This window comes from Argentina silus, assembly GCF_951799395.1.
Source record: "Argentina silus genome assembly, chromosome: 9".
Taxonomy (NCBI): domain Eukaryota; kingdom Metazoa; phylum Chordata; class Actinopteri; order Argentiniformes; family Argentinidae; genus Argentina; species Argentina silus.
In genome coordinates this window covers 13068223-13093806 of record NC_139663.1, presented here as the reverse complement: position 1 = coordinate 13093806, position 25584 = coordinate 13068223, and the positions used below count along the sequence as shown (strand labels likewise).

The 25584-nt window shown below is 43.9% G+C and overlaps 2 protein-coding genes across 2 annotated transcripts; both read left to right on the top strand.

The window, feature by feature from the left end:
- Positions 1 to 1311: 1311 nt before the first annotated feature.
- On the top strand, positions 1312 to 5652 carry ptger1b (prostaglandin E receptor 1b (subtype EP1)). The gene is made up of 3 exons (XM_083677992.1): positions 1312 to 1498; positions 2952 to 3865; positions 5329 to 5652. The coding sequence occupies exons 2-3, from the start codon at positions 2999 to 3001 to the stop codon at positions 5584 to 5586; spliced, it is 1125 nt and encodes a 374-aa protein (XP_083534118.1). The 5' UTR covers positions 1312 to 1498; positions 2952 to 2998; the 3' UTR covers positions 5587 to 5652.
- A 2687-nt stretch (positions 5653 to 8339) lies between these two features.
- Positions 8340 to 24578, top strand: ilf3b (interleukin enhancer binding factor 3b). The gene is made up of 19 exons (XM_083677083.1): positions 8340 to 8391; positions 10239 to 10364; positions 10854 to 11080; positions 11409 to 11589; positions 12071 to 12218; positions 13765 to 13859; positions 15287 to 15382; positions 15822 to 15933; positions 16617 to 16714; positions 16816 to 16927; positions 17223 to 17336; positions 17523 to 17728; positions 17973 to 18146; positions 18540 to 18677; positions 19126 to 19269; positions 19905 to 20034; positions 20253 to 20303; positions 22587 to 23033; positions 23600 to 24578. Exons 2-19 carry the CDS (start codon positions 10338 to 10340, stop codon positions 23728 to 23730), a joined length of 2631 nt encoding a protein of 876 aa, XP_083533209.1. The 5' UTR covers positions 8340 to 8391; positions 10239 to 10337; the 3' UTR covers positions 23731 to 24578.
- The last annotated feature ends 1006 nt before the right edge of the window (positions 24579 to 25584 follow it).

Here is a 25584-nt window from a genome sequence, read left to right as displayed (position 1 = left end):
TCCTCCTGCTTCTCACACACTTAAAAGGATCAATGTGTAGCAGAGGTGATTTGAAAGTATGCAGTGGTGATGAGGTAGCCCTGTCTGTGTTGCCCTTGGATCTTGCTCATTGCAGGTTCTCACACGCAAAGGTGTTTCAAGGTCAAATCTGCTAGAGGGGCAGAAATCATTTGATTGGCTTTATGAAAGATTGGGCGGAGCCCTGGGTTTCAAACTCCGAGCATCACAAGAGCAGCACACTGCATACGCCTGACTGTTTTAGATGGGGTCAGTGTCAGCCAGAGGCTCCTTATGGATATTGTCATTGCTTCTATAACATCTTGAAAAGCCAATCTTTTGATCTTTCGACTTGAGTACGGCAGCTCTTCCCCCTATCTCCACACAACTGTATCAACACGCAGTACAATGACGTAATCCCCTTCAATGCAGACATGCTGCAGGTGTAGAAATATAGAGCTTTGAGTCGGCTTTCGAAAATGTTCTGTGTATTGTCCTAATGTCCGTGTCTGTGAGAGGTCAACACTCCGTAGAGTACGCAGGTGACAGCTGTAGCTACAGGCTACACTAGCCTCAGGGTTGTTTATGGAGGCGGGAGGGTAGATCTGGTTTGCATTGATGTCATGATGATCCTCTTCACCCTCCGTACGGCAGAAATCCAATCGCACAAAGACACAGAGGGAGATCAGGTATCAACAGAATTGCATTCGCACAGGTTTACTAAAGCTAGATGGTGGTCAAGCCTTTTATGGTTGCGTAGGGGGTGTTGGGAATGGCTTTTTCCACTGCTTGACAGAACACCTGAATGAGACACTTAGTCATAAGATCATTTTACAGGTTATGACAATACATCAATTGAAGTAACAATACAATAAAAGTAACAAGTGTCCATCTGAAGTGTCATATTTTGTAAACTGTGTTATAGCCAACACTTGAAAATGTGGAAAGCTTGTTGCCATAATCTGCAACACACAGGCCAGGTGAAGGGTAAAAGCCTTTAAAAAAGATTACATTTTAAGAAGAAAAAAAGCCTTAAAAATCTAATTTTGTGATTGGTTAGATGATGTTTCTAAACTGGCACGTGTCTCTAATTATTTAGTAGCCAACTCAACGTTCCATTTCATAGCTTTGATTACATGTTTCTGCCTTTCACGGACTCACAGAGACGCCCACGTATGCAGACGCTGCGCCGCCGTATAAAAACAGGCTGAACAGCAAAAGTTCAGGAGTACATGGTTGTGCGATCTAGAAGGGAGGCTATCCACTTGAGCGGTTGACTGGCTGCATTATCTCACACGTTTTTTTACAGGGGGAGTGAGGCACACTTGCAGCTCTTCGTGAATGATTTTCTCCTTGGAATACATGTTTTCAACTTTTATTGGATTTATCTCGAGTTTGAAGAACTTCTACATTTCGTGGTCAAAAGAAAAAATGATTTGACATCTGAAAATAAAGGAATACATAAGGTTTTATTTGTCACATGGACTTGCTGTCTAAAAAGGTAATATTCTAATTTGACCATTATCTTTGTAATTTTTCAATAATTTTTTACACACTTCATAAGAATGTATACAGTATTTTGCTTCGTTAATATGCAACTTGTCAAATATTGCAAAGGTGCAGAAAGCCTGAAATGCTGAATTTGCACATGGTTATTGGGTCAAAATATGTCAATTTGTGGCAATAATAATCACATTCATAATCGCAATTATACCCATAATATAATATTATAGTCGTTTCCCATCGTCAAGCTATAACAATCTGTATTTAATTAAATGTACAATTGTGAAAGGATCTTTTTTATCTCCTATTTTTTTTTTCAGCAAATGACAGTTTTTTATGTTATCTGATGCGGTTTATGCTGCCACTTCATCAATCAAGGGTCAGGCTTCTCTCAGTTTGATGACATGTAATCGCTATAGATTCTGACAAGAGCCATTCATCCTGCTGCATGAGTAGAGTAGAGTAGAGTAGAGTAGAGTAGAGTAGAGTAGAGTAGAATAGAGATGACTAGAGTACAGTAGAGCAGAGTACAGTAGTAAGTTATGAATAGAGACACAGTAAACACACATCACTAGACCATACACACTGTAAACTACTGTGCAAAACCACAGAAAGTGCGTAACCATATCATACAGTGATATGACAACACTGTAGGTATTATGCATAGGATGTTCACAGTAGTGGGTTCAAGCAAGGTATATCTAATGACCTCAGTTATGAGGCAACATTGTGACTTATTATTTGCTGTTCTGCAGTACGAAAATTAATAAGACCAGTCTGATTGGGTGGTTACTTCTGTGCCCAGAGACTACGCCTAGAGATCATGACAGAGCACCTTTCTATTCATTCAGGGAATGTTGGCTGCTCTGTATGGGCTTACACTGTCAACAGTAACTGTCATAACTTGTCCTGTGTTCACAACGTTGCAAAGCATGAGATGAAACCTGAGAGGCCTTTTCAGACAGTACCTCAAGGATGATGACAATGATATAGCCTGACCATTGGAGGCTGGTGGTGGTTGAAATTCCTCATACCATTCCATGCATTACAATGAGCTGTCCTCAGTCTACCTCCACCAGCCACCTCTGAGTCTGACAAAATGGAGAAAAATTAAGATGTATGGTTATTTGGGAGAAACTGATTGCTGAATGAGTATGCATTAGGTGTGTCTCTTCTATCTCTGCTATGCATGTATAGAGCACTACAGTTCTGGCTATGAAATACTATTTATTTATATATTTGTTTATTTGGATTCCCGTTAGCTGTTAAAATTTCAACAGCCATTCCTGTGGTCCATATACTGTACTTCTTATCCAAGGTAGGGCCCGTTCTGAATGTTGCAGTGGACTCAGTGTATTCATCTAAGCTCCTCCCCTCCTATTTAGTGTATTCATCTAAGCTCCTCCCCTCCTATTAAGTGTACTAATCGAAGCATCTCTCCTCCTTCTCAGTGCCCTCTCACCCAGAGGTCCCACATGACAACCAGAGCCCTGCAGTGATGTTGGCCATGCAGCATTATAACTCCTCGGACCTGGCTGCTGTCCCGCTCCCCTCCAATCACACTTGGGGGGAAGCTAAGGTGCAGGCCGTGGTCCGAATCGAGAACGGGACGGCCAAGAGGGACATTTCCCCGCCAAACAGCCCCATGGTTGCGGGCCTCTCCATGACCCTAGGCATCCTCTCTAACATCATAGCCCTGGTGATCCTGGCAAAGGCCTACAAACGTCTGCGTCGGCGCTCCAAGGCCACCTTCCTGCTCTTTGCTAGTTCCCTGGTGGCTACAGACTTTGCTGGCCACGTCATCCCCGGCGCCCTGGTGCTGAGGCTGTACTCGGCCGGGAACGGACCCGAGGCCCGTGCCATCACCGACACCTCCTGCCAGTTCCTGGGGGGCAGCATGGTGTTTTTCGGCCTGTGCCCGCTCTTCCTGGGCTGTGCCATGGCAGCCGAGCGCTGCCTGGGGGTCACGCAGCCCTTGCTCCACACCTCGCTGGTTACCATGGCGCGCACCAAGATGGCGTTGGCTCTCATCTGGCTGCTGGCTCTGTGTGTGGCCCTGTTGCCTTTCTTCAGGCTGGGGGCTTACACCTACCAGTACCCCGGGACCTGGTGCTTCATCAGGGTGCTGGGGGACATGCAGGGGACAGACGTGGCCTTTGTCATGCTGTTCTCTGGACTGGGCTTGGCCTGCCTGGCTGTGGCGCTGGTGTGCAACACCATCAGCGGGCTCACGCTGGTCATGGCCAGGCTGCGAAGGAAGACCTGTCACGGCCACCGCCGCTCGGCCAAGTCACATGACATTGAGATGGTGGCTCAGCTAGTGGGAATCATGGTCACTTCATGCATCTGCTGGAGTCCTCTGCTGGTGAGTTTGAGAAGGTTCAGGTCAATGAGATTCAGGATGCACGGGCATGTTAGGAACAAATCCATCTAAATGTCATTCTTGAAAGAAAATTCTATGTCAACTGTAGGGCATTGAAGCAGAAAAGTACAGCTCATTAAAACAACCTCGTCATCACTCTCCATTGACCAGCTGTAGGCATGACAACAGAAAAATTGTTGTAACCCTTCCTAAAAGTGTTGTTGCGCCAAATAAGAATATACTTGCACGTCAGATACATTATACACAATAATAAATCCTAAAGGTTATAATTCTTCTGAGGCTGGTAGGAATGTGAGTCTCCAAATATTCAGCATAATAAATTCATGGGCGTGAAATAACATTGTCACTTTTATCTGTAACAGCAACAAATCACCCCCCCTTGTTGTAAACTCTATTTAAAAAACACACTTTCTAGTTGATACATATACACACAACACATCAGATCTCTCCATTTGAGAGTAATGTAGAAACAGGATGTTCTGCACAAGTTAGAAATTACAACCAAGACCCTTGTCTCAGTTATAGGTGAAATAAATGAGAATTGATTGGGGCAGTTAATGTAAGTTATGAAGGACTTAGGGTAGCTTAAGGTATTTGAGTTTTAGTAATTTCTGAGATTCAGTGGTGCGTCCTGACTCCTGACAGAGAGAATGTTAGGGAAAGAGGGCATAAAACAATTTTATGCTGAACAGAGTGATGAAAATTGATGATTTTCAATGATAGATCATTTGAACAACTCCAACACATTTTTATGAACTGTTAATGTCATATTAATTACTCAAGTGAGGTATTGAAATGATTATCCATCCTGATACTTAAAATATGAGGAATGAAAGAGAACAGGGCTGTGGGTCATGGTGTGCTGGTGTGAGTTCAAAACGTTTAAATTATGCTATAAATGGCAATGGCAGCCTATTGCTTGTCATCACTGCTTCTGTTCAATGTAGTGCAGAATGGAAAAATCCCCCCCTTCCAAAAGAATAGCATTAAAGTAATCCATTGTTCTTTATTAAGAACATTATGTGCATTGAAATTGGTTAAATAATGGCTTTATTTCCTCATCTGGAAGACGTTATTCTCAGTACCTTTTGATTTGCTACTCAAATATTCGAACAAAAACAGCCAAACTGTAATTATGCCTACTTAACTGATGTGTGAACTAAATAGTCATAGCTTAGCATTTGTTTATGTTGTTAGGGAAACGTTAGAACTATTAATGAGGTATTGTTTGTGCTCGTTGTTATTGTCTTTGTAAACACTAGTTATTTGTAGCAAAGATTGCAGTAAATATTTCCCAGGGCACAATTTTGATTTAAGAGCCTGTGAAAGCTTACATATAAGCTATTCATAGCTATATCTATGAAGTTGATATTTAGTATCTAGTCAAACTAGATTCTGGGTTCCAAGGTGACCTCTAACACAACTCCTTCATCTGTGCTCCTCAGATATTTGGCCTGATATGCATAAGCGGTTCCCTAGGGAGTGACCAGACCACCTACAGCAGCCTGATGGTGATAGGTGTTCGCCTGGCCTCCTGGAACCAGATCCTGGACCCTTGGGTCTACATCCTGCTCCGCAGAGCCGTCCTGAAGAAGATCTATCGCATCACCAAGCGCCAGGCCAGCATGAACGGAAACACCTTCCGTGGCTGGGACATCAGCTCCTTCTACAGCTCAGAGAAGAAGTCTGTCAACCGGATCTGATGGATGGAGAGATGGAGGGAGAGAGAGAGATGGAGAGAGGGGGGGGGGGCAGGGTGTGTTTTCTTGTTTGGACATTGTAAAAGAAGAAGAAGAGAGAGAGAGAGGCATTTTAGGGATCTTTTCAAGGTCTAAAAGCAGGGGAGGCTCATAGTGCCCTCTATACCATCTCAAGATGTTGGATACAGGGGAAGATATCCAGTAGCATCCATCACTTGACACTGGTGCTGTTCCAGTAGTAAAGACCAGTGAGACCTGAGCTGAACTGTCTGAATCGGAATGTCTCTGGGATTGGGATGGAAATCTCATCCACCAGATGGAGTATCACCAACGTAATCGGCCAGTCAATCCATCAATTAACAAATGTGTTAATTCAAGACTGAGTAAAGACTGTTGTGTTGGTGGCTGTCGCGTGGAGCAGTCGGACACTTTTAGGATGAACATTCCTATTATACTCAAACGAAAGAAAAGTAAGTAATATAATATTGCGTGGATTCATATTGAATCTGACTGAGGGATGACAGTATGCCTCAACGGGATACTGGACACTTTAGCACAGTAGCCTCCTGGTCTCCTCCTGGCTTTGATCCACCAGCTTCTCCCAGAGCTACAGCACAGAGGATCTGGCCATGGAGAGTCTCTGGGCTGGTCTGGTCTGGTCTGTCGGCCACAGAGCAAGTCTGTGGATATACATACATGTGCTATTCAAGCTATCCACAAAATTTGACTAGGTCTCTTTTTGAAGACCAGGTGTCTCTTGAAAAAGAGATTGTATCTCAATAAGACTAACCTGGGTACAAAAAAGGTTAAATAAATAAGTGAAATAAGTGCTCAACAACAAACATCTCAATTATAGATATGTATGAATGTAGCTTTCAGTGGGTTTTTTTTGGCGGGGGGCATACTTTGATCTGCATGTGTATGTGGAATTTTGGTTTTGTACTTGCAAAGAGTGCACTCTGACACAACATATTAAGTCAGTGACTTATGTAAATATACTACTACGTTAAAGCTAAGTAAAGGCTGTGCTTTTACCAGTGCTTGAAGATGTGAAAAATATACAGTTTGTGTCAAATATGTAATGCCGTTGACATGATTGTGAATTGTGTGAACGTACTGTGTGTGTGTGTGTGTGTGTGTGTGTGTATTTATTGCCTTTATTGTTTTCCCCAATTCTCTGGGGACTTAAATGAAGCTACCTGTATGTGTGGCATTGAATGTACTGTTGCCCAATAAACCTTATGTTGCCTGATACCCTTTTCCACTCTTGAGTTTTAATTGGAGGAAAAACATATTTGACTTTGTGGTCTTTGGTGTAAAACCACAAATTGGACGGACAGTTGGGGGCAGTGGCACCATACTGTTAAACTTGCTGGGCAATAAGAGCTGGGGGAAATCTCCTGTGAAGGTGAAAAAGCACAAAAATGACCTCAGCAGGTAGGAATTGATGCTTGTTTGGGGTTTTTTACTCCATCAGCTGCAATTATTGTAATGAAAAACAGTTAGCTGGCCGAAAGCTCCCTACAAGACTCGTCTGTGCTTTTATTACTGAATCACGTAGATGTCAGGCTATGTTTTTTTAGAGTACATGTTTTTCTGGGTTGATAGGAGTTCAGGGCCTGTGTCTTCTCAGAGTAGGAGTGCTGATTCACCTAGTCATACAGTACAATCTTATTCATTATGATCCAAAAGGCAAAGTTGATCCTAGATCAGAACTCCTGCTCTGAGACACTTTGTGATTACGGAATCTGAAAGGAATTATAGAACAAGATATATGGACCACATACTCTTTACATCTCAAAGAGTCGCAAAAGTCCTCTACAGACCTCTGAAACACGTCATAATCGCAACCATGAATCAGGCAAGGTCAAATAAAAATGGATAGCTTTCCTTGAGGGTAAAAGCCAAAACCTGCATAAATCAACATTTTTGGCCTCCTGCCGTTCTTGGAACAGACCTCCACCTCAACTTAATCATCACTGACAAGCAGCACTCAGTTGGAGTCCAACGCAGTTCATTAGACACTAGAATGCTCATAGCAATTCAGCATTCATTAAGACAACTGAAATGGAGGTGAATCGAGAGAGTCGTAGCTTTCAGAGCCACAACAAATGCCAGTATGTGACAAGAAAGAAAATAGGTCTTTGATGGGTGTTTAACTTAAATTCTGTGCTGATTGTACTGTAGTTCATTTCAAGCTTTGTCCTCAACCCATCATTACCTAATCATAGGTAATGATTATGGGGCAAAGAGGAAAGGCCGCTTACAATTTCCAATGGAGCATCTTCAAGTCGGGATGGTATGCAACTGCATTTTTATAAAGCTACAGTGATACCTCGTGAACCTTTCTTTGAGTGCAACGGTTCATTTGTGCTGATCCCACTCACCTAAGTGCACCGGAGCCCTTCTTACACACGAATACAGTCTCATATCAGGCGAGAACATAATGGTACATTTACCTAAATGACTTCCTTATCTTGAATATCGCATTACGCATACCCATCACCCCCCTTCTCAACTTGTATTGCAATTGATCAGATTGCTTGTTTATCTATCTATCTATGACTAGACAAGAAAAGTACCATTTAGATAATTGACTCTTCACTAATTAGAATTGTCTAGCCAGAGCATGTCAGACAGACATCGAATGGTAATATGGGATTGGCTACCTTTGTAGTCATGTTACTTTTACCCAATTAGCTTTTAGCTTTTGGTGAAGGGGGGTGCGGTCGATTCTGTACCTCCTCTCTGGTCAACAGAATAGCAGCCATTGGTCACATCCCCTCGCATTGGAACGTCGCTGTACTGGTATGTAAAGCGATCTAAGCTCTATTTTCTGTATTCAGTGACGATGTTTACTAGATTATGATGTGTGAAATAAATGGTATGATCGAGAAACAAATATGCAGCTACGATATAAGTGGTGATGTTAATTGTGCAAGTTGTATTTCGCTAGCTAGCAAGCTAGCTATCCTCTTTGTTCATTAGGCACCTCATTCACTTCGAGCGTTACTAGTTTAAATGAATAAAACAAGTAGTTGATCAATCTTGTTTTGATTTTTTACCTTGTAGATATTTAGCTAACTATTATTTCAAGTAAAATATTGTCCTGTTTCATTGAGCTATCTAATATTAGGGTGTAACTGGCTGCAATTTGAGGACTTGATCGTGTGTCACGACCATTTTGGCTGCACTATCTAGCTAGCAAGTCTGGAATCTCCTAAAAGTTAGCTAGCCATGATATTATATAAGCAGGGGTGCGACCACGTGTGTTTTAAAGCGCATTGGATATGTTGCAATAGATTGTGTTGTGTTGTTGTGTCCTAATCTCTGAACGTGCCTGGGGGCATTTTCCAGACTGGTGACTGGCGCATTGAGCTGAAGATTGAAATTAAAATGGCGGCTGTGTGTAACGATTGATGTGGTTTATCAGGCCAGCAACCTCTCACACACCCAGGTCAGCTAACAGGGTGGGCGTAGATAGTGTGTGATTGATTGAAATAGCCATGCACTCAGATCATAGAATTTGCACCTACTTTCCCGAGGCAAGCTGGAGGTCGGCTAGTAGTGCTTAGCTAACTACATGATACTTGTTGATTCGGGTGAGATGCTGTCCCAATTATGGCTTGTGAGTTATTATGGCTGGGCAGTTCTGTGGTCAACAATTTGCGTTTAGTCTCTCCCCCTAGTATTAGACAAGAACACTATTTGACACTGCAGGATTCATGCTCTTCGCTGATCTATTGTTGTGGAACTCAACCAGAGTAGGCATATGCGGAAAATAGACGACATTTAAAAGAAATTGCAAACCGTTTGTTTACAATGCTCTAGTAAAAAATGTCTTGTTGGGACTACAAAGTGAAAAGCAATGAAACATTAACTGAGGTTGATGGTTAAATTGAACCATCTATCCCTACACATGCGTCCCCATGATCAATTGTTACGGGCAGGGACCGTTACATTCACAGTGTGGGGATCTGTCCAGCGTGATTGTGTTGTGATGGATTGTTTTTGGTCAGATTGTTTGATATTGAGAGGCTAGACCTTGGTATTGTTATCCTTAAGGGACATGTTTCTGTTGTGATTTCACTGCTGCATTACATTTGTAGAACACAGATTAATCAAACAGAGTGAATCCGAGTGCTGTCACAATAAAAGTATGGCACCACAGAGAACAGTGCTACAGTCATGTGCCAATTCCCCCCCCCCAGCCCACCCCCTTCACGTTCTGGCAGTGGTACTGGTCTAGCTTTTTATATTATTATATTTGAGATACTGAAGGAACACAGTCAGCAGTACCACTGTGTTCTCCCAAGACAAGTTTACAATGAGCACTCACCCGGTTTACTAAAGCAACAATGTCAATATTGGGTCTGTAACAGGTTTGCTGTGCAGAAACATCCTGGTTGCTGATGAGGTTGGACGAGCACAGTAATCTATCTATGCAAAAAGCCTACAATTTGATCCCACCTTTTAAATATGTTCTTTTTCTGAAGTGCTTAAAAAACAGACATTCTCCCTGTTACCCCTCTGCCTGTTTAGCTTTTGTTGGTACATTTACCAATAAATTAGCCTACGACCAGAGAAATCTGTCTCTTCTCTTTGTTGTGGTCATCCCATTTTAAAAACCCTCTGTATTTGATCTCTTTCTGCAGAAACGAGGAACAGCTTTGGTGTTCTCTGGTTCAGAGAGGGCCCATTCTTATATCACTGCCACGCTCAAGATCGACAAGTGAAAGTCCCGCGAAGCAGCCATGGTACCCCCTTTGTTATTCGGGAAAGTAAGCCAAAAACCTGTCTCAAGGGAAGCCTTGGGCCCTGTGTGGTTGCATAATCTAGATCATTGCTGAATTAGCTAGCAGAGAATTTGTCCTTATTTTGGGGCCTAATTCAACCACTGTCCCTACTAACTAATCCACTTATCTCTTTGATGTCTGACCAGCACTGGCTTGCCTAGGAAGTTACTGGCCCAATTCCCAATTCTCCACCCTTTTCCTGAATTGTGCCCTTCACCACAAGGTTTTTTAAAGTGGGTAAGACAGGTGTTGGCAACCAACCAAATGCTTTCAAATCCACAGAAGTGCATTGCTTAGGTGCACACTTCAGGAAAGGGTAGACAATTGGAATGCAGCAACACAACAACAATTCTTTTATTGGTGGTCATGAGGTGAAAGTCTAGAAAGGCGCTATATATAAAGGCAATCTATTATTATTATTATTATTAATAATAATAATAAAAGAACAACATGTTCCGTTCCCTCTCTCGCCAGCCTCCTCCGGTTCACCGCCATCGCTCCATGCGTATCTTTATGAACGACGACCGCCATGTGATGTCCAAGCACTCGGCCGTCTACCCCACCCAGGAGGAGCTGGAGGGCGTCCAGAACATGGTGTCCCACACAGAGCGCGCCCTCAAAGCCGTCTCCGACTGGCTGGACGAGCAGGAGAAGGTGGTGATCAAACCCGACCCGGACGCCATCGAGACCGATAAGGAGAGGTAAGGGAGTTTTAGCCTGGTGATGTTTGTTTGTTTGTTTATTCAGGCCCCAGTCACATTATATAAACAAGACCTCACGGTCAGCTGCTTAGGAAACGTTCAAGAGAGACATAAAAAGTTCTTCAATGTATTTTAGGCCCTATATGGACAATTTAGAGCAGCAACTTAGTTTGTCTTATACAACCCACTTCTGCATTGCAACACGTTTTGACGTCACTGGGTGCTTTCAAGCAGGGTCTTCAGTCAGCATTGATGTTAAACTGATGGATTAATAGATTTAGAATTTGTAATGTAATTTCCGTGGGTCCTCTCCTCCTCCTCCTGCTAGTGAGCCCAAGTCTCTGGAGTCGGCCACACGTTCCCTGCGTGGGGTGATGAGGGTGGGCCTGGTGGCTAAGGGCCTGCTGCTAAAGGGGGACCTGGACCTGGAGCTGGTCCTGCTGTGTAAGGACAAGCCCACCACCGTCCTGCTGAAGAAGGTTGGCGACAACCTGGCTGTGCAGCTCAAGGTGAGCGCATCCGTGTGGTTGGCTAATCCAGGATGTGATTGTTCCCTGATTAATCAGGAATTCCTGGTTGCTGTTGTTTTTTGTGTGTTTTTTTTACATTTATCCTCCAGCGTTGAATTTGCCCACGCCCCAAATCAATATCCTATTCTAATAGGATATTGTAAAAAAAAATATATATATATACTAAATCTATTTTTCTAGATTTTCTATTTTGTCATGATCCCATCTGTGGCTAATGCTTTCAATAGATTCATATGCACAGGCAAGTTTGTGATAAGTGGAGAAGTAGTTCTGTGTGAAATTGAATTGGTTCGTAGGAGGAAACACTCCCCTTCCCTGCTCTGACTGGTTCTGAGGAGAAAAGGCTCCTCTGTATTCAAACAGCCTCACTTTTTGCTTTTGCTAATTTGTCAGGATACGACCTTGTCTGCTCTACAGTTGCTACACAGATCACATGACAAACTCTCTCCCCCTGTCGCAGTCCATCACCGAGGACAAGTACGAGGTCACCCAGTCCATCCGTGAGGCGACCATCGCTATCAAGAGCACCAAGGAGCCTCCCCTTACCCTCACCATCCACATGACATCCCCATTGGTCCGTGAGGAGGTGGAGAAGCTGGCCTCCGGAGGTAGGCTCCCATGCAGGGGAAGAGGCTTCACTAGCGCCCCACCCCCTGGACAGGGAGGACCAGACAGAGACAGACAGGCAGGCAGCCAGCCAGCCAGCCAGACAAGACAGATATTGTTTATTGGGCCTTCAATGGAGCTAGAGGATGTGAAGGAACTGTCTCGTAATGAAACACCATGCTATGCTTATAGCTCTTTAGTCTCTCTCTCACGGTTCCATGTAATGTGATGTACATTTTTGATGGCCCAATACACAGTATAGGAAGCTAGAGTAGATGGGCTACTGACTGGAAAAGACATGGTATTCTGTTCCCTATGGACACCAACTATATGAAGGCTTACTGAGAAAAAAAAAAATAAACACCACTTTGTTTGCATGTGTATTACTGAACGATGATGAACGGTTTGCATTGCAGCAAAAATGAGTAGCACAAAGTGTTTGTCAAGCGTTCTGGTTACTAGACCCAGCGGTGGGCTATTGACCGTGATGTTCCTCCGTAGGGGTGATGATGACGATGACACAGGGCTACAGATAACACTAGGGGGCACTCTTTGACTCTGCATGGCTGAATGTCATGTTCACCCAGTCACAGTCAAAATCACAGGAACAACATCCATGGATAAGTCAAAACGACTGGGCTCAGGGTCTTTTATTTCATATTTGTAGGTCCTTGGAAGGGTTGCCTTTTTTTAGTTTGACCGAAATGGACTGTGGAAACATCCAGTTCAATAATGATTCCTTAGGAAGGAGTATTTATGGAAGTCAGGGGTGGCGGTGGCCTATATAATCCTTAGACGCTCGCTCTAAACAGGAGGTTAGGTCTACCTATGGTACCAGGTACTAATACCTAAGTACAAACCCAGCCTTATCTGTGACACTGTGTTGATACGGGAGCCCATTTTGGGTCTTGCAAGGCCATCAGTTTTGCTGCAGTGTGGACCTGTTTTGATACCCCTTTTTTGTGCATCTGATAACTGCTGCCTGTGGTTCCAATTCTGATTCTCTCTGTCAAGCCTTCTAGTTTGTCAATTTTTAGGGACGCTGGACCTTTGACCAACTGGACGCTCTCTGTCTCGGAAAGGGGCTAAGCAGTTACACCCAGTATAGGGGCGAAGGGGAGGGGCTCCACCTCCCATTGTGACGTCAATGAACTCCGGCGTCGGTTAAACGGGCCCGAGGCACACAGAGTTTGACATTGAACTAACATGGAGACGACCTCCCTTTTTGATAGCAGTAGTTACTTCCACGACTATATATACATCATGTTTTATACACACATTACTGTAATGGGAGAAACAACCCACTTGATAACACTGAAGTCCACAACATTCCACAAAGTGGGTTTGTTTAGTCGCATTTTTCTTAAATATAATTCCACTGGGAGGTTGAGAGAGATTTGTGCTTAGTTCTCCACCAGAGGAGGGGTCCCCCTCCCCTTCCCCCTACCTGCCTGAGGTTGTGGGAAAGCTGCCTGCACCCCCCTGGCCGTGTGACAGAACCCCCCTTGGTCAAACTGTACCTTGTGTTCTTATTCCACCCGCCAATAGAAACGCTATCAGTCATCAACGATCCCCCGGATGTTCTGGACAGGCAGAAATGCCTTACTGCCTTGGCGTCTCTTCGCCACGCAAAGTGGTTCCAGGTTTGCATCTTGTCTTTATTTGTCTTCAAGTAGTAGTTGATGAGTTGTGTTCTTTTATTTTTTTATTTTTTGGACGCTGTGTTTTTTTATGATTTGGGACATTTTCTGTGTTTTTTTTGTTTGTTTTGTTTTGAAATGTTCTATGATCATCTGTAGTAGTAATACTGTATTATCCTATACGGTGGGTTTCTTTTTGATTAAGCATTTCTGAGGAAACCTTTGTCATTACCCTGGTTGTAGAGTTGCTTTGCTGACTTAACACATTTTATTGCAGTGTCATTCAAAAATGTTCATTGCTGCTTTATAGCCCCCCCACCCTCCCCTCCCCCCCAAGTTCAACAATTCCCAGAACTACCATTGTTTACAACTGCTGCTTAATTCAGATTCTTTACTAAGATAAAGATGTGGGACTAACTTAACATACACAGGTGCAATATTTCTGAAATATCAATCTTTGGTGTGATCACAAAAGTTACTCTTGGAGCACCTTTTCTCTGTATCATCCTATTGTGTGAAGTCTAAAGGCCGGTTTCCCGGACACAGATTAAGCCTAGTCCTAGACTAAATAACATTTTCAATAGAAAAATCTCAATTAAAGATGTATTTTAGTCAGGGATTAGGCTTAATCTGTGTCTGGGAAACCAGCCCTCTAGGTTGACTGTTTTGCTCTAGTGGACTATGTTGATTGATACTTGTAGTCATCATAGTATTGTGAACTGTGTCATCTCTGGCTCTTAACTGTAAAAGCGCTCCCATCTCTCCAGCCTGTTCTTGTAGATGATGTTGTAGCTTCAACTCCTCCCATGCTCTGGCTGTGTTTCAGCTTTCTGTGTGCCTTAAGAAAAGGAATATTGCACCTTGTTTTGCGATCTTTCTAACCCTCACTGGTCCTCTTGGTGCAGCCTACCCCATTAGATAACACTTAGATCTACATGAAAGGCATCACCAAACTGAGGAGAACAACAAGACTTGTTCTCCTACTTTTCCGTTGGCATAGAGCTGTACATTGATCCCTCTTCCTTCTAATCAAAATCTGAATCATAAGCATGTCAAAGATCCGCTCTGCTGCAAGAAGCACAATTACTCCACAACAGCCTCCCTTGGGTTGGACACTACTCATGTCTATTGCTGTGTCTTTGGTCACTCGTAACTGCTTGTTACTCACACATTGCCACAAACGGAGCTGATAATTGAATACAATGATAACCTCACCGGCTGAAAAGAGTCAAAACAAATCACATTTAGGAAGCAATACAAAATAATGACAAAGCAAAGTGGTTCAAGTCTGTGTGGCTTTTTGATGTGGAGTTTCTTCTTCGTGTAGCTATCCATCTTTGTGGGTTCTTCTTGACTGAAGCTCCTCCTCCTCCTACTCCACCCTCCCCCCCCTCCTCCTCCTCCCGCCCCCCCCCTGCTTGTGTCTTCAGGCCAGGGCCAACGGGTTGAGGTCCTGCGTCATCGTTATCCGGATCCTGAGGGACCTGTGCTCCCGCGTCCCCACGTGGGCGCCTCTGCGAGGCTGGGTGAGTCACCGCCTCCGTCTGACAGCAATCTGCCAAATGGCTCTAATGTGTCGTCTCCCCCCCCCTCCTCCTCCTCCTGACTGGGTCTAATGTGTGCCCCCCTCCCCTCCCCTCTCCTCTCCTCTGACTCAGCTGAACTGGCACATGATGTCTCTTTAGAAAGTCAGTGAAATTGAATCTGTCAGGTTTTGATGACTAATATGCCGGAGCTGTGTGTTTTGAAAACGCCATTAGCCAAATGCGAAGTCCATTACCATTACTGGCAGTACAAATTATTTATTTTGATCAAGGGCCTTTGTGTAATTAACTAAACACCAATGCACCGTATGTCATGTTACAATTCTAAATGTTGGCTGGCTTTACTGCCTCCAATCGGGCATAATTCCTTTCACAAATTGAAAACCTTCCATTAACAAATTGTCTCCTCCACTCCCAATAGCCGTTGGAGCTGCTGTGTGAGAAGGCGATTGGCACAGGGAACCGGCCAATGGGAGCAGGTGAAGCTCTGCGGAGAGTTCTCGAGTGTCTGGCCTCAGGAATCCTGATGGCAGGTAAATGGTCAGAGAGAAGAGAAGGACACTGTCCAAGAAGCAAGGGAGGCTGGTGGAGGTAGAAGTTGTAGGACAGGCTCATTGTAATGCATGGAATGGAATGAGGAACAGGTTTAATGTTGATACCATTCCTCATTCCATTCCATGCATTACAATGAGCCCCTGCTCCGATCTCTACCTCCACCAGCCTCTCCTGCCAGAAACTGTCCAGGGAGAACGTTTTAACAACAAGATTCAATCACTTCTATAAGTGAATTCCCCTGTACTCTTTGCACTTATATTTATGTCAGAATGTGCCTTGCAATATAATTGGTTCTCCATGTCAAATTCAGCATACTGTACCACCTTGGTGGAAGATTTTAATTGGCCGGTTCATCCATATTTGATCATCCTTCCTGGTGACAACCTCCAACAATAACATCAGTTTTGTTAATACATTCCGTTAAACAACAGATAAAACGCAACTTGTTAGTAACACGGTTTCACAATGGACCCTTCGCGCTCTGGCCTTCAGAAGCCGCTGTTCCCAGGAGATTGTACTCGGGAGTGCACGATGGCCTCATTTCTATGATAAGAGAGAGACACAAGCCAACAAGTTACCCATGAATATGTAGTAGAAATATTCATTTTGTTGGAGCAGGAGATGTCATTTTGTTTTTCTTTTTTAAAACATATATATCCAGATGGTGCTGGGATCTGTGATCCATGTGAGAAAGAGCTGACAGACGCCATTGGCCATCTGGATCGCCAGCAGAGGGAAGACATCACACAGAGTGCACAGGTGAGTGTCATCAACACCCAGGAGAGGTGTGTGTGTGTGTGTGGGCGCATAAAAGTTTCGACGCATACGACTGATTCATTTGTTTTTGTCTTTGTTTTTAGCATGCCTTAAGGCTGTCTGCCTTCGGACAGCTTCACAAAGTGCTTGGGATGGACCCCCTTCCCTCCAAAATGCCCAGGAAACCCAGGAGTGAGACCCCCATAGACTACACAGGTATGCCAGGCAGGCTGCAGTACTGTACTATACATGCAGTATTGTACATGCAGTACTATACTGTATATATAGTATACTACAGACTGTACTGTACTGCAGGGGAGGCCAGTGGAGGTAGAAATCGGAGGATGGGCTCATTGTAATGCATGAAATGGTATCATTCCATTTCATGCATTACAGTGAGCCTGTCCTCCGATTTCTACTTCCATCAGCCTCCCCTGATATAGTACTGTACTGTACTGGGCTAAGGGAGGACAGGCTAAAGTATTAATTCCCTGTGGTTTTTATGTTGCAGTCCAAATCCCCCCCAGTACAACCTACGCCCCGCCGATGAAGAGGCCCATCGAGGAAGAGGAAGGTGGGGACGACAAAAGCCCAAACAAGAAGAAGAAAAAGCTACAGAAGAAATGTAGGTGTCCATATCCAAGGTTCCTCCCTCTCCAGTGTGTTTTGATTGCTTCCTTTTGTAGCCAATCAAAGTATTGTTACTAGGTAAATACCACATAAAACACTTGGCACTCTAAGGGGCCATCTCCCCATCTGACCCAATCCATCTCCCTCTCTCTCACCCCATCCATCTCGATCCCCCCCCCAGCCCCAGATGAGAAGACTGAGCCCCCCCAGGCCATGAACGCTCTAATGAGGCTGAACCAGCTGAAGCCGGGCCTGGGATACCGACTGTTGTCCCAGACTGGTCCGGTGCACGTGCCCGTCTTCACCATGGCCGTGGAGGTGGACGGCAAGACCTTTGAGGCCTCGGGCCCGTCCAAACGCACTGCTAAGCTTCATGTAGCTGTCAAGGTGAGCAGCTCTATGGTGCTAATGCCTTATTTAACATTTATTTTACCGGGTTTGCCTCATTTTAAATGTAAAATCCGTTGAACAATAAAGGGTATATGACACGGTATGTGGGAGTAAATGATTTTTGGCCTTGAATTTTGGGATGGAATTATAGATTCGGGTTGAATTGTGATGATGGTCTTCTACCTCGGCGTTCCCTAGTACCTTACTTGATTTGTCAATCATCTGCCTGGCCCAATCACAGGTCCTCCAGGATATGGGCCTGCCCACAGGGGTGGAGCTGAAGACTGCTGAGCCAGTGAAACCAGAGGAGGTGGTGCCCGCCATGGTGGAGGATGTGAAACCCCCCACCATGCCCGCCGAGACGGACGCTGCAGCCACGGGAGCAGCTACTGCGGAGGCCACAGACAGTGCCGAGGTAAGGCCAGAGCCACAGACAGGGCCGGGGTAAGGCCAGGCCATAAATATAGCAGCCTAAAGATCCACTCTTCACACTGTTCAGTCAATGAGGTTAAGCTGTGGAATTGGGTCGGTTTAGTTACTGCAGAGCACAGCCCAGTGTAATGGAAGTTTTTTTTTGGGGGGGGGGGGGGGGGGGTATGCAGGGTCTGATTCTGTTCCACTTTATTGTTGTTGTAGTCTGGTTATAAATGTTCATAGAGGGAGAGAGGGTTGCGCTTCTTCTACGAACATGTGTTCTTTATTTAAGGCAGCACCTCTTCTCTTCTCTCATTGTTCGAGCACGATTCCCTCCTCACCTACTAAATGTTCGTAGTGTAAATCCTCGCTCTCTCTCTCCTCCGCTCTACAGAGTGCCCGCCAGCAGGGCCCCATCCTGACCAAACACGGGAAGAACCCGGTGATGGAGCTGAACGAGAAGAGGCGTGGCCTCAAGTACGAGCTGATCTCCGAGACCGGGGGCAGCCACGACAAACGCTTTGTCATGGAGGTCAGTACTCCTCCCAGCTGTTGGCCTCTTGAGTTTTATATACTCTGTTAGAATGTATTTTCCTGAGTGACCAACGGAATGTGGTTAACAACAAGCGGTACCAGACCACAAGATCTCTGTTGATGGCATGTCAGACTCACTGGCGCCAAGCCTAACTGAGATGAGCCTTCTGTCCTGGTTTCATGTTTATTACCTACGATAAAATTGACTGCAAACTCTTTGTGGTTGCCACTTCCCTGCTGACCGTTCTCTTGGACAGTAGTTTGGTGTCCCAGATCAATTTATTTAACTTTCAATTTGAGTATCCACCTTCTTCCACACATCATTAGATATTATTCTTCAATATCAGAAACATCATCATTACATACTCTTTCATAAAGTACATTTTTGTACAGAATTGGCCTAAAGCAGTCTCTGTGTATGAACCCGTCTGTCCCTGTTCCCCCAGGTGGAGATAGATGGACAGAAGTTCCAGGGTACAGGCTCCAATAAGAAGGTGGCCAAGGCCTATGCTGCTCTGGCGGCCTTGGAGAAACTCTTCCCAGAAGGCTCTGTGACAGATGCAGCCAAGAAGAAGAAACTCCCACCAATGGTAACCATTCCTTGTTGTATCACATGCTAGTCTGTCAGATATACTCTGTCCACTTCTATCAAACATCTTGTCTCTGGTGGGCTTCATAGTTTACCAAGATAATGTTGGTATCTTTATTTTCTCGTTGCAGCATAGAAAAAACATAAGAGTAAGATGATGTAACATTGATGACATCAATTTAAATGTATATGGGTTCAAAATGCTGTTTATCTATTAAGCAATTTAGTTGACACTGGGGACTGTACACATTAATAACATCTGTTTACACATCAATGTCAATCTGTCGGATTTAGCTAGAAAGCCAATTTACATCCGTACTGCCTGGGCAGGTTTGCAGTAATAAACGTCGCCATGAAGAACCATATGTGCCATTTTCAAATTCAGATAATTAGATTCCAAATCCAAGATCATCAGTTTACTGTAATATCCAGAGATCCATCAAATACAGAGTACATCTTGTATACTTATGGTCTGTATACAACATAAAAACTCATTGACTGTACAACTAAAATGAAATGTCACACCACCAAAATGTACTAAAATGCAGATATACAGTTCTTATATACAGGTGCAAGAGTTCAGTTGGTACAGTAGCATTTAACCATAGCTGTTCTCTCTCGTGTCCCTCCCAACAGAACACTGCAGGCTTTGGGATGATGGGCGGACCGGCTGGTGACCCGGCAGCCACTCCCAGGGGCAGAGGAAGAGGGCGGGGAGGCCGGGGGAGGGGCCGAGGGTTCAACAATGGTGGTGGATTTGCCCAAGGTAAAAAGAAAAAAACTATTCTTATTCTAATAATAAAATCAATGATGGTTAGTTGGTATATCTTCAAATGTACCTATGCCTTGAATTAGCCTGATTGAGTAGATGATAAATGTTGATTTTTGGGAGAGGTAAACAGTTTTATATTTGTATATAATACATGATGGGTAATGGACATCTCACATCGAACAAGGAAGTTAATTTGCTTTGTCATCCCACAGGAGGCTATGGTAGCTATGGATACGGGAACAACGCAAACTCTGGAGGATATAGTGAGTATTGATTTCCCCCTAACCTGTTCTTACTGTTGTTCACATGTAGTGTTTCAATCCCTGAGATATTTTAGGACCTCACTCAAGTTGACTCACTCAACGCTCCAACCAGTTTCCAAAAAGCTTTGTGGCTTAAGTAGTACTTAACTTCTCTCCACAACCCAGTCAGAGAGTAACAATTGTAAAATCAATGTTTGCAGATCAATATTCTGTGTGTGAACTAACACAATTCATTAAATGAAGAACATTGCTGGCCGATGAGAGGAGTGGGCCTGGATGTTCCAAAGAGATAATAAAGTACTACTTTAGCTATGAAGCTTTGTGAAACTGACCCCCAGTTTGGTTTGAGAGCACAACATGGATCAGTTCTCCCGGAGGAGGGTTGTGCTGGTGGAGAAGCCCCCGAAGAGACCTGGGACGAGCTCTCCGCAGATCTATGTTCACAACAAGAACCTTACATTACTGTGATGTCTTGGAGAGAGTATAGCAAATGAACATGTCATCATAAACTGTCAGGACTACCACAGAACTAAGCAGTACCTAACCGTAGTACCTGAGTACTGTTGTTGCTGGTTCGGTGATGAAGATTTTACATTTCTCTGCTTTGTTAAGCCACAGGACTCGATCTATCACTTTTTGACAACCCACACTCTTATGAGAGACCCCCCCTCTTCCCAGCAGCCTATTCTGAGGAAACACCTTCTTGAGCGTGACAGGAGCAGAGAAATCTAAAAGTCCAACTGAAAAAGAAAAAAAAAACTGTTTGCAAACAATTTGAACAGTGGAATTATTGACACAAGTGCCACTTTTTTATGGCAGGAAAAATAAAAATCAATCAAACAAAACCAATCTAATTTTATTTTTTCCTTCTCTGCCCTGTTTCACTCTTTAGGTGACTTTGTCTCAGACTGCTATGGCTACCAAGAGTTTGCGACATAGATCATCCCAATCTTTAAATCAAAACAAAACGTAGAGAAAGAGGAGTAAAAACTCTTAATAGTGTTCCTGCAACATGAACTCCCATCACAACATGAACTCCCCGGAATAAACAACCCCCGCTCCTCACTACCCCCCCAACGCCCATGTCCCAACACCTAAAGAGATGGAGACCAGTGAGTGCATGTTTTCCATGGTCACCCTTCTCCAACCCATGGATGCACCTGGATACCTGGATATGACGAAGCCCCACAGGCCCGCTTCCCCCCTAGTCCACCACCTGCAGTCTGACTGGACCAGAACTTTGTGGAGAACTGTTGTCTTTCTGATGGATGACGGCACGCGGTGAAGATGCGGCCGTTGGGAGTGATCCAAACTGCACGTTGTTGGATGCCCCATATTAAGACTGCGGCGGACTGGTTTATCCAATGGCTTCCTCAGAGTTCTGTCTCAAACTGTTGTTTACTCACACAAAACAAACAAAAACAATTTGAATATGCTGTGAACGGTCTCGTGTTTTTTTTTTTTTTTTTCCTGTTTATGGTGATGTCTGAAATGTTTGTTTTTTATCAACCACTTCCAGTCATCGTTGTTTTTTTTTTTTGTTTTTTTTTTCAATGTTTTTATTTGGCTTTGGTTTTTCTTACATTGTAGAAAGGCTGCTTTCTTGGATTATGGAATAGGTGCAGATTTGTGGTTATAAGCTCGAATTGCAACACTGCTAAATCGTGGCTACTGATGCATGATGGTTAGCTACATGCTACTAGTCTTAATTTCAATGACTGTGTTCATGGTGCCCATCAATTTAGTCACCGCTCTGTGGCCATGCATGCTTAAAAGTGAAAATTGTCTCAACGAAATTGATAAGGGAGTAAATTTGCCTTTTCTTTTTACATTTTTAATGGTTATGGTTAGGGGTTGAGGTTTGGGGGTAAGGGATTAGTGATAAAGGGATAGTGTTTCCAATCATTTTTAGGACAAACAGAGTCATACTTCCTGTTTTGCAGCATGGCCCAGTAGTGATGACCTGTCAGTTCCCTCACATGTGAGCGACCATTTAGGCATGAATGAATCAGGGCTCTTAACACTTGCACAAGACTGACTGATTATGTATTGATTGTGAAGGAGAAAATTAATACAGCATTTTTGTATGTTCGTTTTTTTTAATAAATGTGAACTCCCATACCAGAATGTGGAACTAACTTTAGTATATGTTTCTGTTTTTCTTCAAAATGCATTAGATAAAGCTTGCGCCATTGCAAGCTTTTGATTCACAAGTGTTGAAGACTTAAGAAATACATGTAGCGTTAAAGCCCTCTCTTAATGTAACACCTCCCTCTCTCTCAGATTACTACAACAACGGAGGGGCCAACGGTGGAGCGGACGGGGCCACAGGTGGAGCCGGACCAGGAGGCCCCCCTCAAGCCAACCCTGCAGGGGCAGGACCAGCAGCGGGCTCCTACGGCTCCTACTACCAGAACGATGGAGGCTACGCCACCCCTCCTCCAGCACCCAAAGCCCCAGTCAAGAAGCCCCCCATGCACCAGGGGGCCAAGTCGCCCTTCCCTGGCCCCCCAGGAGTGGGCACTGGCGGGGCCCCAGGGGGCTACCCGGCCACCCCTCCCCCAGGCCAGGGTGCCTATAATCAGTACAGTCAGGGCTTTGGGCAGCAGGGCCCAAAGAAGAACTTCAATCAAAACCAGGGAGCAGCGGGAGGAGCATATCCCTACAGCACCGCCTACCCCAGTCAGGTGACGGGAGGCGGGGCCGGCAGCCAGGACTACAACTATGAAGGTGACAACCTTGAACTAGCCCTTCCAGGCGAATGTTGCTTAACTCGTTTAGTGCCAAGAGTGAATAAAGTCAGCCCAAATTGTCAACATTCTAGAGTGCCACGGGTGACTTTATTCACCAAAAATGCATAAATGATGTTGCTTTGTAGCCAATCAAAGTATTAGGTTTTTTTTTTATTATTACTAGGTAAACGCCACATAAAACACTTGGCACTCTAGGTGGTGAGTGTTCTGGAATTCTTTGGCAGTTAGTGAATTAATGACAGGGAAATGTGGTTTCCTAGAAGAGCTACATTTGATATCTGGCTCGTATTAGGAGTAATGATAAAGGTGAGATGCTTAGATGACAAGCTTCGCTAGCTAGCTCTGATTTCATGGAAAGAGCTTAATTTGAAATGGCTGGCAAGAATCAATGATATTAAAACGATTGGCATAAGAAAAGTACAGATTGTCTCAACTGGCCAGTGAGGGAGACATAACATTTAATTGTCTGTATTTCTCCCAAGAGAAACCGTAAAAGTGTGTGGTTTTACAGCAAATGACTAATCATCATCATTTTGTCCACAGGTTATGGCAATCAGACGAATTATAACACACAGGGTGGAGCCAACCAGAGCTATGGTGCTAACCCAGCCCCATACCACAACCCAGTGGGCTACGGCAGGGGAGACCCTAGCATGAACTACCAGTATAGATAGACTGAATCACCTGGCCCCGGCCCCAGCCACCCCACCTAACACACCAACACCAACCACCCCATATCCCTGTCACAAGCCTTCTCCAAAGAAGCGACAAATGACAGCTGTCCTGTGCTCCATGGTTTTCCACGTCTGATGCTGCTGCTGCTGCTGCTTGCGTTTCGGTTCTTTCGTAACTGTAGAGGGCACAAAGTGACAAACTGGACTTTTTAACGTTGGCAGGCTGAATGTGAAGGGTCCGTTTCAGTGGTATGGTCAGTGTTTAGTCTTCTTCTGTATATTTTACTTTATATCCTAAACCTCTGTATCCTACCCTCTACATCCTACCTTCCCCCCCACCCACCCACCCACCACCACCCACCACCAAACCTGGAGTGAATGCAGCCACTGATGAAGTTATTTTGTTTTGATTTAAACCCTCACTTTATTTAACTGACTTTTGAGTTCTTAAATTGCCCCGACATTCATGTTCAGTTATTAGCTTGTTTCTGTCAAACAGTGAAGGCTATGTTGACCACTAGGGGGAGTTATTGGCTGAGAAATGTTTATTTTATTTTCATTATACAGTACCAATAGGCCCAGAGAACTGCTTGCTCATTTAATAATTTGCTTGTAATTTTAGACATTTTATTTTTTAATGTTTTACTTGATGTATTTGTGTAGTTTTATTTCAACAAATTGTTTTTGGAAATGACTGGAAGGACAAATTTAAATGTCAGATGTCAAATTCACAATTCTGGTCAAAGTAGCTTTGGGTGTGTGTGGGATGTTGTTGTTTTTTCAGAACAATGTATAAGAAAGTGTGTCGTTTGTATCAATAAAGGATTTTTATTTTGGAGGAAAGTAAATTCTTTGTTTTATTTTGGACAATGATTATCATTTCAACATCTTCACTCCCATCATAAGTAGTTTGCCCATATGACGTTGGCTCATTTGTTAACTCTGATATATAAATAATAATACATCATAAAGAAACACATAGTCCTGTGTATGCATTTTAATGCATTTTATTGCTTGTTGCATTTTAATGCATATGGCATTTTATTGCTTGTTGAAAACGCTTATTACAGGGTAAATAACCAAATTGAGTTTGATCATCATGTCCAAATGTTGGTATACTACATTTGGCAGGGTCGATATGCTGGATTATAACCTTAAGTGTCACACTCATTCTTTATCAGAAGGCGGATCACAGTTCAGCGCCTTTAGAACTCTGGAAATGAACCGTCGGATCCGGCCATGTTTTTGTTTGTTGCCTTTTCCTAAAAACAGATATGAATTAGTCAATGGCAAGTTGTACACTGTTGATTGGTGTAGAGGGGGCATGGCATTAGCTGTTGATTGGTGCAGAGGGGGCATGGAATTCGTTGTTGATTGGTGCAAAGAGGCCATGGCATTAGTTGTAAGCTTACAGCTTAGTTAGAACTCACCCGGTGAGGCATCGTCTGAGTCCTCATCTGAAGATTCCTCCTTCTCCTCTTCATCAGGGTTAACTGTTTGGGTCACATCCACGGAACACTGCAAGCAGATAATTCATCAATAAACATTGATGTGTGGTAAGAGATTAACTGATTTGAACAACAACCATATTTCTCCACCCTTTCCCTACAACATACACTGTTGTGCACACATGGATTTGAATGGTAATGGATTTGTATAAAGGCACATGCTTTGACCCCATCCTATGCTTTTAAATCCTTATGGAGAAGTATACTTAAGGAGAAGAGTAGAGAAATGGGACACAGCAAATCTTAGAGGAGTGGTCTGTGTGCTGCTCAACGCTCACCTCATTTTGAGCCGGTCTCAGTGTCTCCCTCTGGACCTCACTCTCTGCTTCAGCAGGCTCTGTTAGCG

What these genes read in the sequence shown, in the direction of transcription:
- ilf3b (XM_083677083.1), top strand. Translation starts at nt 10,338, where the DNA reads ATGGTACCCCCTTTGTTATTCGGGAAA. An exon ending in CTCAGGAATCCTGATGGCAG is followed by an intron (nt 15,934 to 16,616) that starts GTAAATGGTCAG and finishes ATATATATCCAG; the next exon opens with ATGGTGCTGGGATCTGTGAT. An exon ending in AGGCCACAGACAGTGCCGAG is followed by an intron (nt 18,147 to 18,539) that starts GTAAGGCCAGAG and finishes TCCGCTCTACAG; the next exon opens with AGTGCCCGCCAGCAGGGCCC.
- ptger1b (XM_083677992.1), top strand. Translation starts at nt 2,999, where the DNA reads ATGTTGGCCATGCAGCATTATAACTCCTCGGACCTGGCTGCTGTCCCG. An exon ending in TCTGCTGGAGTCCTCTGCTG is followed by an intron (nt 3,866 to 5,328) that starts GTGAGTTTGAGA and finishes TGTGCTCCTCAG; the next exon opens with ATATTTGGCCTGATATGCAT.